We start from the raw sequence: 17,534 nt of genomic DNA, 5'->3' as shown, positions 1-17,534 counted from the left end.
AAAAATCCCCCCAAAAAATCCCCAAAATCCCCAAAAAATCCCCAAAAATAAATCCCCTAAAACATCCCCAAAATCCCCCCCAAAATCCCCCCAAATCCCCCCCCAAAAATCCCCCAACATCCCCCAAAATCCTCCCCAAAATCCTCAACACCCCCAAAATCCCCAAAATCCCCCAAAAAACTCCCAAAATCCCCAAAAATATCCCCAAAATCCTCCCCAAAATCCCCCAAACCCCCTGAGCCACCAGGCCCTACGGGATGGTGGGTGAGAGACCCCAAAAAACACCCCAAAAAACATCCCCCAAATCCCTCCAAAAATCCCCTAAAACACCCCCAAAATCCCCCCAAAATCCCCCAACATCCCCCAAAATCCTCCCCAAAATCCCCAAAAATATCCCCAAAATCCTCCCCAAAATACCCCATAACCCCCTGAGCTGCCAGGCCCTACGGGATGGCGGGTGAGAGACCCCAAAAAATCCCCTAAACCACCCCCCAAAATCCCCCCAAAATCCTCCCCAAAATCCCCCAAAAAATAGCCCCAAAATCCTCCCCAAAATCCTCTAAAACACCCCCAAAATCCCCAAAAATACCCCCAAAAAACATCCCCAAAATCCCCTAAAACATCCCCAAAATCCCCCCGAAAATCTCCCAGATCCCCTGAGCCACCAGGCCCTACGGGATGGTGGGTGAGAGACCCCAAAAAACACCCCAAAACATCCCCCAAATCCCCCCAAAAATCCCTAAAACCCCCCCAAAATCCCCCCAAAATCCCCAACCCCCAAAATCCTCCCCAAAATCCCCAAAAATATCCCCAAAATCACTCCCAAAATACCCCATAACCCCTGTAGCTGCCAGGCCCTAACGGGATGGCGGGTGAGAGACCCCAAAAAATCCCCAAAAACACCCCCAAAATCCTCCCCAAAATCCCCCAATTAAACCCAGACCCCATAGTTGGCGGCTGGGGGCCGCGGCGCCCCAAAATCCCTAAAACACCCCCCAAAATACTCCCCAAAACAGACCCCAAAATTTCCCCCCAAAATCCCTAAAACACCCCCCAAAATACTCCCCGAAACAGACCCCAAAATTTCCCCCAAAATCCCCTAAAACACCCCCAAAATACTCCCCAAAACAGACCCCCAAAATTTCCCCCAAAATCCCCTAAAACACCCCCAAAATACTCCCCAAAACAGACCCCAAAATTTCCCCCAAAATCCCCTAAAACACCCCCAAAATACTCCCCAAAACAGACCCCAAAATTTCCCCCCAAATCCCCTAAAACACCCCCCAAAATACTCCCCAACACAGACCCCAAAATTTCCCCCAAAATCCCCTAAAACACCCCCAAAATACTCCCCAAAACAGACCCCAAAATTTCCCCCTAAAATCCCCTAAAACACCCCCAAAATACTCCCCAAAACAGACCCCAAAATTTCCCCCAAAATACTCCCCAAAACAGACCCCAAAATACTCCCCAAAACAGACCCCAAAATTTCCCCCCAAATCCCCTAAAACACCCCAAAATCCCTGCCCCCCCCCAATCCGCCATAGGACCCCTCCCTAAATCCCCTGGGACCACCCCAAATCCCCCATTATGCCCCCAAAATCCCCTAAGACCCCCCCCCCCCACCCCCAAATCCTCCAAAATCCCCCCATGTCCCCCAGAGCCCCCCCAAAATCCCCCGGGACTCCCCCAAAATCCCTGGGAACCCCCCCGGATCTGCCACAACCGCCCCCAAATCCCCCCTAAAAACACTTCCAGGACCCCCCGATTTCTCAGACCCCGCCCCTGATCCCCCCCCCCTCAGGTCCCCCCGACCCCCCCCGGGACCCCAAACCCCCCCCTGACCCCCCCTTTCCCCCAGGAGGGCTCCCGGGGGCGCCGGGGCTGAACCTGCTGCTGCGGAGGGACGGGAGAGTGATCAACCTGGGGGGCAAGAGCTCGGTGTGCGTGGAGCCGGGGGTGAGCCAAAAACCCCCAAAATCACCCCAAAAACTGCCCCTGGACTGCGCCAAAACCTGCCCAAAAACCTGCCCTAAAAACTGCCCCAAAATCACCCCAAAAACTGCCCCAAAATCACCCCCAAAACTGCCCCTGGACTGTGCCAAAACCTGCCCAAAAACTGCCCCAAAATCACCCCCAAAACTGCCCCTGGACTGTGCCAAAACCTGCCCAAAAACTGCCCCAAAATCACCCCCAAAACTGCCCCTGGACTGTGCCAAAACCTGCCCAAAAACTGCCCCAAAATCACCCCCAAAACTGCCCCTGAACTGTGCCAAAACCTGCCCAAAAACTGCCCCAAAATCACCCCAAAAACTGCCCAAAAACTGTCCCAAAATCACCCCCAAAACTGCCCCAAAATCTCCCTAAACCCCATCAACCTGAGGGGCAAGAGCTCGGTGTGCGTGGAGCTGGGGGTGAGCCAAAAACCCCCAAAATCACCCCAAAAACTGCCCCTGAACTGTGCCAAAACCTGCCCAAAACTGCCCCCAAAATCACCCCCAAAACTGCCCCTGAACTGTGCCAAAACCTGCCCAAAACTGCCTCAAAACTGCCCCAAAATCACCCCCAAAACTGCCCCTGAACTGTGCCAAAACCTGCCCAAAAACTGCTCTAAAAACTGCCCCAAAATCACCCCAAAACTGCCCCAAAATCACCCCCAAAACTGCCCCTGGACTGTGCCAAAACCTGCCCAAAACTGCCCCCAAAATCACCCCCAAAACTGCCCCTGGACTGTGCCAAAACCTGCCCAAAAACTGCCCCAAAATCACCCCCAAAACTGCCCCTGGACTGTGCCAAAACCTGCCCAAAACTGCCCCAAAATCACCCCCAAAACTGCCCCTGAACTGTGCCAAAACCTGCCCAAAAACTGCCCCAAAATCACCCCCCAAAACTGCCCCTGAACTGTGCCAAAAACTGCCCAAAAACTGTCCCAAAATCACCCCCAAAACTGCCCCAAAATCACCCCCAAAACTGCCCCAAAATCTCCCCCAAACCCCATCAACCTGGGGGGCAAGAGCTCGGTGTGCGTGGAGCTGGGGGTGAGCCAAAAACCCCCAAAATCACCCCAAAAACTGCCCCTGAACTGTGCCAAAACCTGCCCAAAAACTGTCCCAAAATCACCCCCAAAACTGCCCCAAAATCACCCCCAAAACTGCCCCAAAATCTCCCCAAACCCCATCAACCTGGGGGGCAAGAGCTCGGTGTGCGTGGAGCTGGGGGTGAGCCAAAAACCCCAAAATCACCCCCAAAACTGCCCCTGAACTGTGCCAAAACCTGCCCAAAAACTGCCCCAAAATCACCCCCAAAAACTGCCCCTGAACTGTGCCAAAACCTGCCCAAAAACTGCCCCAAAATCAGCCCCAAAACTGCCCCTGAACTGTGCCAAAACCTGCCCAAAAACTGCCCCAAAAACTGCCCCAAAATCACCCCAAAAACTGCCCCTGGACTGTGCCAAAACCTGCCCAAAAATCACCCCAAAAACTGCCCCAAAATCACCCCCAAAACTGCCCCTGAACTGTGCCAAAACCTGCCCAAAAACTGCCCCAAAATCACCCCAAAACTGCCCCAAAATCACCCCAAAAACCTGCCCTGAACTGTGCCAAAACCTGCCCAAAAACTGCCCCAAAATCTCCCCAAACCCCATCAACCTGGGGGGCAAGAGCTCGGTGTGCGTGGAGCCGGGGGTGAGCCAAAAACCCCCAAAATCACCCCAAAAACGGCCACAAAACTGCCAAATTCATCCCAAAAAACCGGCCCAAAATCACCCAAAAAATCAACCCAAAATCCCCCAAGCATGGGGGGCAAGAGCTCGGTGTGTGCGGAGCCGGGGGTGAGCCAAAAACCCCGAAAATAACCCCAAAACCCATCCTAAAATCACTCCAAAACCCGCCCCAAAATCACCCCAAAAAACGACTTGAAATCACCCCAAAAACTGACCCGTCAGCCCAAAATCTGCCCAAAATCACCCCAAAACCTGCCCCTAACCCTAAGCCTATGCCTAAGCCTAAGCCTAACCCCAAACCCTGACCCCAAACCCCAAACTCCAAACCCCACATCCCCTAAACTCCAAATCCCCCTGACCCCAAACCCCAAATCCCCCAAACCCCACATCCTGACCCCAAACCCCCCAAATCCCCCTGACCCCAAACCCCAAACCCTGACCCCAAACCCCAAACCCCCAAATCCCCCTGACCCCAAACCCCAAATCCAAACCCAAACCCCCCAAGCCCCAAACCCTGACCCCAAACCCCAAACCCCAAACCCCGACCCCAAACCCCAAACCCTGACCCCAAATCCCAAACCCCAAATCCCCCTGACCCCAAACCCCAAATCCCCCAAACCCTGACCCCAAACCCCGACCCCAAACTCTGACCCCAAACCCCAAACCCCGACCCCAAACCCTGACCCCAAACCCCAAACTCCAAATCCCCCTGACCCCAAACCCTGACCCCAAACCCCGACCCCAAACCCCAAACCCCAAACCTCAAACCCTGACCCCAAATCCCCCTGACCCCAAACCCTGACCCCAAACCCCAAACCCCAAACCCCAAATCCAAACCCAAACCCCCCAAACCCCAAACCCCGACCCCAAACCCTGACCCCAAACCCCAAACCTCAAACCCTGACCCCAAATCCCCTCTCTCCCCACAGGACGTTTTCCGCCTGCTGACCCCGGGCGGGGGCGGGTTCGGCCCCCCCGAGGACGGGGCTGGGGGCGCCCCCAGGACCCCCCGGACCCCCAGGACCTCTGGGCCCCCCAGAACCCCCAAAACCCCCCAAACGCCCCAAAGCCCCCGGCCCCACAAACCTTCCCAGAGCGCGGCAGCGTCTTCGAGTTCCGGCAGGCGCAGGAGGCCGTGTGACCCCAAAGGGGTTATGGGGCACCCCATAACCTGCTATGGGGCAGCCCCTGACCCTGCTATGGGGCAGCCCGAACCCCGATGTGTGACCCCATAACCTGTTACGGGGCAGCCCCTGACCCTGCTATGGGGCAGCCCGAACCCCGATGTGTGACCCCAAAACCTGTTATGGGGCAGCCCCTGACCCTGCTATGGGGCAGCCCGAACCCCGATGTGTGACCCCAAACCTGCTGTGTGACCCCAAAGTGGTTATGGGGCACCCCATAACCTGCTATGGGGCAGCCCGAACCCCGATGTGTGACCCCAAAACCTGTTATGGGGCAGCCCCTGACCCTGCTATGGGGCAGCCCCACACCGGCTGTGTGACCCCAAACCAGCTGTGTGACCCCAAAATGGTTATGGGGCACCCCATAACCTGCTATGGGGCAGCCCGAACCCTGATGTGTGACCCCAAACCTGCTGTGTGACCCCAAAGTGGTTATGGGGCACCCCATAACCTGCTATGGGGCAGCCCGAACCCCGATGTGTGACCCCAAAACCTGTTATGGGGCAGCCCCTGACCCTGCTATGGGGCAGCCCCACACCGGCTGTGTGACCCCAAAATGGTTATGGGGCACCCCATAACCTGCTATGGGGCAGCCCGAACCCCGATGTGTGACCCCAAACCTGCTGTGTGACCCCAGAGTGGTTATGGGGCACCCCATAACCTGCTATGGGGCAGCCCCACACCGCTGTGACCCCTAACCTGCTGTGTGACCCCAAAATGGTTATGGGGCACCCCATAACCTGCTATGGGGCAGCCCCTGACCCTGCTATGGGGCAGCCCGAACCCCGATGTGTGACCCCAAAACCTGCTGTGTGACCCCAAAGTGGTTATGGGGCACCCCATAACCTGCTATGGGGCAGCCCCACACCGGCTGTGTGACCCCATAACCTGCTATGGGGCAGCCCCACACTGGCTGTGTGACCCCAAACCTGCTGTTTGACCCCAAAACAGTTATGGAGCACCCCAAAACAGCTGTGGGGCGGCCCCATAACCTGCTATGGAGCAGCCCCAAATCCGCTGTGGGGCGGCTCAAACCCCACTATGGGGCAGCCCCTGACCCTGCTATGGGTCAGCCCCACAACGGCTGTGTGACCCCAAACCTGCTGTGGGGCACCCTGAACCCCGAATTGTGACCCTAAACCCGCTGTGGGGTGGCCCTAAAACAGCTGTGGGGCAGCCCTACACCGGCTGTGTGACCCAAACCCCACTGTGTGACCCCAGATTGGCTGTGGGGCAGCCCCATATCCGCTGTGTGACCCCAAAACAGCTGTGGGGCAGCCACAAACCCGCTATGGGGCAGCCCCATAGCAGCTCCTGAGCCTGCCGTGAGGCACCCCAAAACCAGCTGTTTGACCCCAAACCCACTGTGGGGCAGCCCCCCAACTCCTCCTGCTATGGGGCAGCCCCTCCCTAGATACGCACAATCCATAGGGCAGCCCCTCACCCACTCCAGCTATGGGGCAGCCCCAACTCCAGCAATGCACCCCCTTGTGGGGCAGCCCCCATCCCTGCTATGGGGCAGCCCCCTGCCAAACCCTGCTATGGGGCAGCCCCCCACCCACTCCAGCTATGCACAGTCTGCTATGGGGCAGCCCCCCACCCCTCTATAGGGCATCCCTTCCCAAGCCCTGCTATGGGGCAGCCCCCCCTAGATATGCACCGTCCATAGGGCAGCCCCCAAGCTCTCTTTAGGGCGGCCCCCCAGCTATGCACACCCTATGGGGCAGCCCCCCATCCCATCTATGCACCTCCTATGGGGCAGCCCCCCACCCACTCCAGCTATGCACAGTCTATGGGGCAGCCCCCCACCCCTCTATAGGGCATCCCTTCCCAAACCCTGCTATAGGGCAGCCCCCCACCCACTGCAGCTATGCACAGCCCATAGGGCAGCCCCCCATTGCTAGATACGCACAGCCCATAGGGCAGCCCCATAACTCCACTATGGGGCGGCTCCCAATGCTGCTATGGGGCAGCCCCCCCTTTAGATACGCACAGCCCATAGGGCACCCCACTAACTCCAGCTATGGGGCAGCCCCCCATCCCATCTATGCACCTCCTGTAGGGCAGCCCCCATCCCTGCTATGGGGCAGCCCGCCACCCACTCCTGCTATGGGGCAGCCCCTCCTCTAGATATGCACAGTCTATAGGGCACCCCCATAACTCCACTATGGGGCAGCCCCCATCACCTGTGTGCACCTGCTATGGGGCAGCCCCCATCACATGTGTGCACTTGCTATGGGGCAGCCCCCATCCCTGCTATGGGGCAGCCCCTGACCCCACTATAGGGCAGCCCCCCCTCCCCAGCTCAGCCCCTCCATGGGGGGGGGCCCAGCTCCCCCCTTTGGGGGTCTCCCCCCAGTTCCCCCCCAGCCTCCAATAAAGCTTCTTGTGCCCCCCAACTCCTGTCTGGTGTCTGGGGGGTGACAGGGACCCACCCCCAGCCCCACGGAGCCCCCCAGGGCTCTGCCCCAAAAATCCGGGGGAAGGGGACACCGACCCAGTGACCCCAAATCTGGGAATGGGGGGGAACCCCCCCGAGCCGTGGGGGATAAGCCAGCCCCGCCAGAGAGAGGCTGGATTGGTACTGGATGGAGGCCAGATCAATGCTGGATCAATGCTGGATCAATGCTGGATCAATGCTGGATCAATGCTGGATCAATGCTGGATCAATGCTGGATCAATGCCGGATCAATACCACATCAATACTAAGCCAATGCCAGATCAATGCTGGATCAATACCACATCAATACTAAGCCAATGCCAGATCAATGCTGGATCAATGCTGGATCAATACTGAGCCAATGATGGATCAATGCCGAATCAATGCTGGTTCAATGCCCGATCAATGATGGATTAATGCTGGATCAATGCCCAATCAATGCTCAGATCAATGCCAGATCAGTGGTTGATCAAGGCCGGCTCAATGCTGGATCAATGCCCGATCAATGCTCAATCAATGCTGGATCAATTCCTAATCAGTGCTGGCTCAGTGTTGGATCAGTGCTGGATCAATGCCAGATCAATACCACATCAATACTAAGCCAATGCCAGATCAATATTAGATCAATACCACATGACCAATGGATCAATGCCAGACTGATAGGTCAGTGCCGGATCGATGGTGACTCAGCGCTGGGCCAATACTAGACTGAGGCTGGATCAATGCAGGATTGACAATGGATCAATGCCACACTGACGGATCAGTGCTGGATCGATGGTGGATCAATACCGGACCAATAACAGACTGATACTGGATCAATGCCAGATCGACACTGGTTTGATGCTGGATCAATGCTGGATCAATGCTGGATCAATGCTGGATCAATCCCCATTCCCATTCCCCATTCCCCGTTCCCATTCCCCATTCCCATTCCCCATCCCCATCCCCATTCCCATTCCCGTTCCCATTCCCCATTCCCCATTCCCATTCCCCATTCCCCATTCCCATCCCCATCCCCATTCCCGTTCCCATTCCCCATTCCCCATTCCCATTCCCCATTCCCCATTCCCCATTCCCATTCCCATCCCCATCCCCATTCCCATTCCCCATCCCCATCCCCATTCCCATTCCCCATTCCCATTCCCCATCCCCATTCCCCATTCCCCATCCCCATCCCCATTCCCATTCCCATCCCCATTCCCATCCCCATTCCCATTTCCCCATTCCCCATTCCCATATCCCATCCCCATCCCCATTCCCCATTCCCAATCCCATTCCCCATTCCCCATTCCCATTCCCCATTCCCAATCCCATTTCTCATTCCCCATCCCCATTCCCATTCCCCATTCCCATTCCCCATCCCCATTCCCATTCCCCATCCCCATTCCCCATCCCCATTCCCAATCCCATTCCCCATTCCCATCCCCATTCCCCATTCCCATTCCCATTCCCATTCCCCATTCCCCATTCCCAATCCCATTTCCCATTCCCCATTCCCCATTCCCCATTCCCCATTCCCCATTCCCATTCCCCATCCCCATTCCCCATTCCCCATTCCCAATCCCATTCCCATTTCTCCATTCCCTGGACAATCAAGTCCCAAACTCGATCAATTTTTTCCAAAATTCCTTCATGAGCTCCATCCTGACCCCAGAGCACCAGAGCAAAGCACGGCAGATGCCAGAGCAGTGCCCAATCGATGCCGGGCCGATGCTGGATCAATACAGATTGATGCTGGATCAATGCCCGATTAATGCCCAATCTCTGCTGGAATGATTCCCCATCAATGTCAGATCAATAGCAGATCAATACTGCCCCAATACCGGATCAATGCTGGGTCCATCATGGACTGATTCTCCATCAATGTCAGATCAATAGCAGACTGATCCTGCCCCGATACCGGATCAATGCTGGATCAATGACAGATTAATTTCCAATCTGTGCTGGGTCAATACAGGACTGATACCCAATGAGTGTCAGATCAATACTGCACCAATCCTGCCCCGATACCAGATCAATGCTGGGTCCATCCTGGACCCAATCAATGTCAGATCAATAGCAGACTGATCCTGCCCCGATACGGATCAAGGCGGCGCTGATACCCGATCAATGTCAGATCAATAGCAGGCTGATCCTGCCCCGATACTGGATCAATGCTGGATCAATGCCAGATTAATTTCCAATCTGTGCTGGGTCAATACAGGACTGATACCCAATGAGTGTCAGATCAATACTGCACCAATCCTGCCCCGATACCAGATCAATGCTGGGTCCATCCTGGACCCAATCAATGTCAGATCAATAGCAGGCTGATCCTGCCCCGATACCGGATCAATGCGGCGCTGATACCCAATCAATGTCAGATCAATAGCAGGATGATCCTGCCCCGATACCGGATCAATGCGGCGCTGATACCCGATCAATGTCAGATCAATAGCAGGATGATCCTGCCGAACCAAGAAACCGACAAAACAATAACAGTATCCAACCGACAACGCAAACATCAATAGACAATAGACTATCCTGCCTCAATACAATATCATCTGTTGGTCAAACAGACTATCCAATGAGTTAATCAATACTGCACCAATCCCATAACAACTGGCACGGCCAATCAATGTCAGATCAATAGCAGGCTGATCCTGCCCCGATACCGGATCAATGCTGGATCAATCCTGCACCAATACTGCCCCGATCCTGCACCAATACCAGATCAATACGGCCCCGATCCTGCCCCTGCAGTGACCGCTGCTGTGTCCAGTGCCATGGTCACACTGGGGTCACCCTGGGGTCAGAGCAGTGACCGCTGCTGTGTCCAGTGCAGTGACCGCTGCTGTGTCCAGAGCTGTGTCCAGTGCTGTGTCCAGAGCCATGGTCACACTGGGGTCACCCTGGGGTCAGAGCAGTGACCGCTGTGTCCAGTGCTGTGTCCAGAGCCATGGTCACACTGGGGTCACCCTGGGGTCAGAGCAGTGACCGCTGCTGTGTCCAGTGCAGTGATCGCTGCTGTGTCCAGAGCTGTGTCCAGTGCTGTGTCCAGAGCCATGGTCACACTGGGATCACGCCGGGGTCAGAGCAGTGACCGCTGCTGTGTCCAGTGCAGTGACCGCTGCTGTGTCCAGGACTGTATCCAGAGCTGTGGCCATGCCGGGTCAGAGCCGTGTCCAGCGCTGTGTCCAGTGTGTGGCCACTCAGGTCTGAGCTGTGTCCACCCCAATGTCCAGCCCCATGTCCAGAGTGTGGCCATGCTCAGCTCCGAGCTGTGTCCACCCCAGTGTCCATCCTGGTGTCCAGCACCGTGTCCATCCCAGCGTCCATCCCCATGTCTATCCTGGTGTCCATCCTGGTGTCCATCCCGGTGTCCATCCCCGTGTCCATCCCTGTGTCCATCCCGGTGTCCATCCCAGTGTCCATCCCGTGTCCATCCCCGTGTCCATCCCAGTGTCCATCCCCATGTCCATCCCCATGTCCATCCCAGTGTCCATCCCAGTGTCCATCCCGGTGTCCAGCACCGTGTCCATCCTGGTGTCCATCCCGGTGTCCATCCCGGTGTCCATCCCCGTGTCCATCCCAGTGTCCATCCCCATGTCCATCCCCGTGTCCATCCCAGTGTCCATCCCGGTGTCCATCCCCATGTCCATCCCGATGTCCACCCCAGTATCCAGCCCTGTGTCCATCCCAGTGTCCATCCCGGTGTCCAGCGCCGTGTCCAGCGCCGTGTCCGTGCCGGGGTCAGAGGTCAGCGGGCCCCAGGCGCAGCCGCAGGGCCACGGGCAGGTGGTCAGACAGTGTGGCCAGCTCGGTGATGACCGAGTACCCAGTGACCTCCTGGGGGACAGCGGGGTCAGGGCGGGGTCACGGGGACACCAGGGGTCACAGGGGTCACTGGGGACATGGGGGTCACAGGAGGGTCCCAGTGGTCACTCATGGTGGCCAGCACAGGGTCACAGTGGTCACTCATGGTGGTCAGTGTGGGTCCCAGTGGTCACTGGGGGGGGGGTCACTGGGGGGGTCACTGGGGGTCACTGGGTTCCCAGAAGTCACTCACAGTGGTCAGCACAGGGTCACTGGGGGGTCACTGGGGGTCACTGGGCTCCCAGCGGTCACTCACAGTGGTCAGCACAGGGTCACTGGGGGGTCACTGGGGGGTCACTGGGGGTCACTGGGCTCCCAGCGGTCACTCACAGTGGTCAGCACAGGGTCACTGAGGGGTCACTGGGGGGTCACTGGGGGGTCACTGGGCTCCCAGCGGTCACTCACAGTGGTGCGCTCCCCCTCCTCAGCGGCGCTCTGTCACCTCTAGTTTTGGAGCCGCGACGCGCGACGGGGCCATCGGGTCCAGAGTCCCGGACAGGTGGGACCGCCAGGGCACTGGGCGTCCCACGGCGGGGACAGTGTCTGGGGTCACGGGGGACATGGGGACACAGGACCGACGGGGCACGGGACACAGGGACGCACATGGGGACATGGGGGACAGCATGGGGACTGGGGACATGGGGGACATGGGGCCAGGCACACATGGGGACAGGGGACATGGGGGCGCACTGGGGACATGGGGACATGGGGACATGGGGACAGGGCACATGGGGACAGACGTGGGGACAGACATGGGGACAGACATGGGGACATGGGGACATGAGGACATGAGGACAGACATGGGGACATAGGGACAGAGATAGGGACATGGGGACATGAGGACAGACATGGGGACAGACATGGGGACAGACATGGGGACATGGGGACACAGGGACATGGGGACACGGGGACAGACATGGGGACATGGGGACACAGGGACAGACATGGGGACATGGGGACAGACATGGGGACATGGGGACATGGGGACATGGGGACACAGGGACAGACATGGGGCGGACATGGGGACAGACATGGGGACATGGGGACATGGGGACACAGGGACATGGGGACAGACATGGGGACAGACATGGGGACATGGGGACACGGGGACAGACATGGGGACATGACATGGGGACATGGGGACAGACATGGGGACCGACATGGTGGGACATGGTGACACAGGGACACAGGGACCCGGTAGGACAGAGTTACAGGGGACATGGGGACATGGTGACAGAGTGAGACACAGGGACACAGCGGGACAGGGTGACACAGTGGGACACAGGGACACGGGGACACAGCAGGACAGAGGGACAGAAACAGGGGGACATGGGGACAGAGTGACAGGGGACATGGGGACAGAGCAGGACAGAGTGACGCAGGGACAGAGTGACACGGGGACACGAGGGCAGAGTGACATGGGGACATGGTGACAGGGTGACACGGGGACATGGGGACACGCGGATGTGAAGGAGCAGGGACATGATTGCACAGGGACATGGTGGCAGAGGGGACACGGTGACACAGGCACGGGGACCCTCCCCTCCCCACCCAGTGTCCCCAGTGTCCCCATTGTCACCTCCTCATCTCCTCAGGGGTGGACACGGGCTCCTCGTAGATCTTGAGGTAGTTGAGCAGCGTCCCTGGGGACAGCAGGGGACAGGAGGGGACAGGAGGGGACAGAGAGTGAGCGGGACCCCGGACACGGGAAGGGGACAGGGAGGGGACAGGGACATGAGTGAGACCCCAGGGGAGGGACAGGAGGGACAGGGGGGGACAGGGAGGGGACAGGAGGGGACAGCAGGGACAGCAGGGGACAGCAGGGACAGAGAGTGGAGTGGGAGGACACGGAAGGGGACAGGAGGGACAAGGGGGGAGGGACAGGGGACGGGACCCCAGGGGAGTAGGGGACGGAGGGGACAGGGAGGGACAGAAGGGGACAGGGAGGGGACAGGGACATGAGTGAGACCCCAGGGGACAGGGAGGGGACAGGAGGGGACAGGAGGGGACAGGGAGGGGACAGCAGGGGACAGCAGGGGGACGGGGACAGAGAGTGAGTGGCCACGAAGGACAGGAGGGACAGGCGAGCGGGCTCAGGGGACAGGGAGGGGACAGGAGGGGACAGGGAGGGGACAGGAGGGGACAGGGAGGGGACAGGGACATGAGTGAGACCCCAGGGGACAGGGAGGGGACAGTGGGCTCCCCAGGCACGTGTAACCATGGGGTCCCCGGGCAGAGGTGACAGCGGGGTCCCCAGGGAGGTGACAGCGGGGTCCCCACCGATGGCCCAGGGCTGCTCCTGGCCCGAGTCGCGGCACGCGGGGTCCCAGAACTCCTTGAACAGGGCGTGCCGCCGGTTCTGGCTGTCACCTGCCGGGGACACGGCGCTGCTGTCACCCCCGTGTCCCCCCCGAGGTCCCCCCTGTGCTTCCGTGTCCCCCCAATGTCCCCCTCTCCCCGTGTCCCCCCGATGTCCCCCCCATGTCCCTCCCGTCCACCTGTGTCCCCCAGTGTCCCTCCGTGTGCCCCCCACTCACGAGGCACCTGTCCCCCCATGTCCCCCACCCCACTCCTCTGTCCCTGTCCCATGTCCCCACAGTGTCCCCATCCCTCTCCCGTGTCCCTTCATGGCCCACACCGCTGCCCCCCGTGTCCCCCCATGTCCCCCCATGTCCCTCTGTCATCCTCCCATGTCCCCCCATGTCCCACACCTCTGTGCCCCGTGTCCCCTCCTGTCCCCTGTCCCTCTCACATATCCCCTGATGTCCCTCCCTCCCCCTCCCGTGTCCCCCAATGTCCCTCTGTCCCCCCCTCCTGTGTCCCCCCCGTGTCCCACACCACTGCCCTCCACGTCCCCCATATCCCTCTGTGTCCCTCTGTGCCTGTCTCGTGTCCCCCTGTGTCCCTCTGTCCCTCTCCCATGTCCCTTTGTGTCCCACACGTCTCCCCCCGTGTCCCACTGTCCCCCTCCCGTGTCCCACACCTCTGCCCTCCATGTCCCCCCATGTCCCCTGTCCCCCTGCCTGTGTCCCCCCATGTCCCTCTGTCCCCCTCCCATGTCCCCCCCGTGTCCCACACCTCTGCCCGCTGTGTCCCCACCGTGTCCCCCTGAGTCCCCCTGTCCCTCTCCCATGTCCCTTCGTGTCCTGCACTCTGTCCCCCGTGTCCCCCCGTGTCCCCTGTCCCCACCGCGGGAGCAGTTGTCACGGATGGTGGCAGGTCCGCACAGAGGGGACATCGAAGGGGCCAGCGAGGCCCCAGGGGCTGGTCCTGGTCCGCTGGAAGGGGACTGGGAGGGACGGAGCACCAGGGACAGCTGCTGGTCACGGATGGTGGCATCGGCTGGGACAGGTGGACAATGGGGACATCATGGGGACAGGGACAGACACAGGGACAGGGACAGACACAGGGACAGCTGCTGGTCATGGATGGTGGCATCGGGTGGGACAGGGGGACATGGGGACATCATGGGGACAGGGACAGGGACAGGGACAGGGACAGACACAGGGACAGCTGCTGGTCACGGATGGTGGCGTCGGCTGGGACAGGGGGACATGGACATGGACATGGGGACAGGGACAGACACTGGCACAGGGACACGAGACATGGGGAGCAGGACATGGGGACACAGGGACACACAGGTGTATATGGACATTGGAGGACATGGGGACACAGAGGGACAGACGCAGGGACACTGGGGACAGGGGGACACAGACACACAGGCACAAGGGAACACAGACACAAGGACATGGGGACAGAGGGACGTGGGGACACATGAACACAGACACATGGACACAAGGACATGGGGACAGGGGGACACACGGACGCAGGGATACTTGGGGACATGGGGACACACGGACACACGGACACACACATGGGGACACGGGGACAGATGGACACACAGGTGTGGTGCGACACAAACACATGCACACAGCAGGACAAGGACACCTGGACACAGCTGGACAGCACTGCAAGGACCCAACACCCCGAGGCCCCCCGGTGCCACCCCCCAGTGTCACCCCCAGTGTCACCCCCCAGTATCCCCCCACGCCGTCACCGTGTCCCCACTCACCCGCGGGCGCCTGCAGGTGGGTGCAGCCCAGGTACCCCACGACGCGCCGGCCTCGCCCCATCCCCAACAGCACCTGGAGGGGACACCAACCACGTGTCACCTGTCACCTCAGCCCCGCGTCACCCCGCACCCCTCAGGCGTCGTCCCCTCACCTGCGCCACCAGCAGCCCCTTGTTGGCCAGCGCGTCCTCGCGGGCGGCGTTGGGGAAGGGCCGGAAGCGGGCGGCCAGCAGCGGGAAGCGGCTGCCCAGGAGCAGCCCACTGCCCAGCGCCGCAGCCGGCCGCAGCGCAGCCCCCGGCCCACGCCCCACAGCACGTGCGGGAAGCGGCGGCCCAGCTGCCGGCGCAGGGCGGCGGCCGCGGCGCCGTCGAACACCTCCTGCAGGCACACGAAGTCGGTGTCCGGCGGGATGCGGGCGCTCAGCACCGGGGGCATCGGGTCTGCCAGCGGGATCGGCCGCTCCGGCCCCGGGCTGGACGCTGGGCATGGAGCAGCTCCCGGGGCTGGGTTGGTCGTGGGCAGCTCCAGCGTTGGCACCGAGTCAGTGGCTGGCCAAGGGTTGGTCGTTGGCATTGGGTTGGTCATTGGAGTTGAGTTGACCATCAGTGTTGGGTTGGTCATTGGAGTTGCGTTGGTCGTCCATGTTGAGTCAGTCATTGGAGTTGGGTTGGCCATCCATGTTGGGTTGGTCATCAGTGTTGGGTTGGCCATCAGCGTTGGGTTGGCCATCCATGTTGAGCTGGTCATTGGAGTTGAGTTGGCCATCAGTGTTGAGTTGACCATCAGCGTTAGGTTGGCCATTGGTGTTGAGTTGTCCATCAATGTCGGGTTGGTCATCCACGTTGAGTTGGTCATCGGCGTTGGGTTGTCCATCAATGTTGGGTTGGTCATCCACGTTGAGTTGGTCATGGGCGTTGGGTTGTCCATCAATGTTGGGTTGGTCATCCACGTTGAGTTGGTCATGGGCGTTGGGTTGTCCATCAATGTTGGGTTGGTCATCCACGTTGAGTTGGTCATCGGCGTTGAGTTGTCCATCAATGTTGGGTTGGTCATCCACGTTGAGTTGGTCATCGGTGTTGAGTTGTCCATCAGTGTTGGGTTGGTCATCCACGTTGAGTTGGTCATCGGCGTTGGGTTGGCCATCGTGCTGTCCACTGCCACCGCTGGCCCAGCCACCCTCCACGCATCCCCCCTGGCATCCCCGCCCGGGCGCCCCCGCGCCGCGGTGCCCCCGTAGCCCCGGCCCCTCCGCGGCTCCAGCAGCCGCGCCCGGTGTCCGGAAGGTTCCGCGGGCGCCCGGCCGCCAGGATCCGCCCGATGACCTCTGCCCGGCGCCGGCGTGCGCCCAGGTTGCTGAAGCGCGCCAGCCCGCTGGGCAGCAGGCACACGTTGGCCGTCAGGAAGGTGAAGCAGCGCTGCGCCGCGGGTCCCAGGGCTTCGGCGCGACGTAGTGACCACATACTGGTGGGCCGAAGGGCGGCGCTTGGCCTGCGCCGGGAGCCACAGCAGCAGCCCCAGCAGCGCCGCGGCAGCGCCAGCAGCAGCGCCAGCAGCAGTGCCGGTGCCAGCAGCGCCCGAGCCAGCGGCGCGGCCAGCGCCCGGCGCGTGCCGCCGCCAGCGCGCCCGCTTGCGCCGTGGTGGGCACCAGCAGCGCCAGCAGCCGGTCCAGCGCCCAGTAACCGGGGCTCAGCAGCGCTTCGGCCACCGCGGCCACCGCGGCCAGCGGCCGGCTGGGGAAGGAGGTGTCCGGCAGAGTGGACGGGGGTGGCCACGGCATTGGGGGGTCCTGGGGGTCCCCTTGGAGCGGTTGGGAGGCTTGGGCACAGTTGGCACAGCCTGTGGGGGGAGAGCCCAGTGAGGGGGAGGGACCCTGGGCATGTCCCTGTCACCAGATGGAGCAGGATGCTCCATGACCTGCGTGCCACCGTGGGAAAACCGGGGTGACCCCCGAACACCGCGGTGGTCAGTGTGGGAAACCCCTGTGGCCGGAGCGCGACCCCTCCCCACCACGGCCACCACCGTGGGAACGTCCCCAAATCCCCGTCCCCGTGGGAAAACGGGGAGTGACCCCCTGCAGGAGTCCCGGTCAGCGCAGGAAACCCCCGTGGCCAAAGCGAGACCCCTCCCCGTCCCGGCCACCACCGTGGGAACGCCCCCGGACCCCCCTCAAATCCCAGTCCCCGTGGGAAACTCACGCGGCCGCAGCGGGACCCCCCCGGCCCATCCCGGCCACCGTGGGAATGTCCGGCGGGAATGTCCCC

At 60.3% G+C, this 17,534-nt stretch overlaps 1 protein-coding gene across 1 annotated transcript in view; it reads left to right on the top strand.

Moving 5' to 3' along the window:
• Nucleotides 1-7,293, top strand: part of OPLAH (5-oxoprolinase, ATP-hydrolysing) — a 51,544-nt gene extending 44,251 nt beyond the window's left edge. The window contains 2 exon segments of the mRNA XM_030965027.1: nt 1,862-1,959; nt 4,651-7,293. Coding sequence (XP_030820887.1) covers nt 1,862-1,959; nt 4,651-4,956 — 404 coding nt within the window. The 3' untranslated portion in view covers nt 4,957-7,293.
• The last annotated feature ends 10,241 nt before the right edge of the window (nt 7,294-17,534 follow it).

The sequence above is a fragment of the Camarhynchus parvulus genome, chromosome 2, assembly GCF_901933205.1.
Source record: "Camarhynchus parvulus chromosome 2, STF_HiC, whole genome shotgun sequence".
Taxonomy (NCBI): Eukaryota; Metazoa; Chordata; class Aves; order Passeriformes; family Thraupidae; genus Camarhynchus; species Camarhynchus parvulus.
Note: the sequence above shows the minus strand (reverse complement) of the source record. Positions and strands in the feature narration are given on the sequence as shown.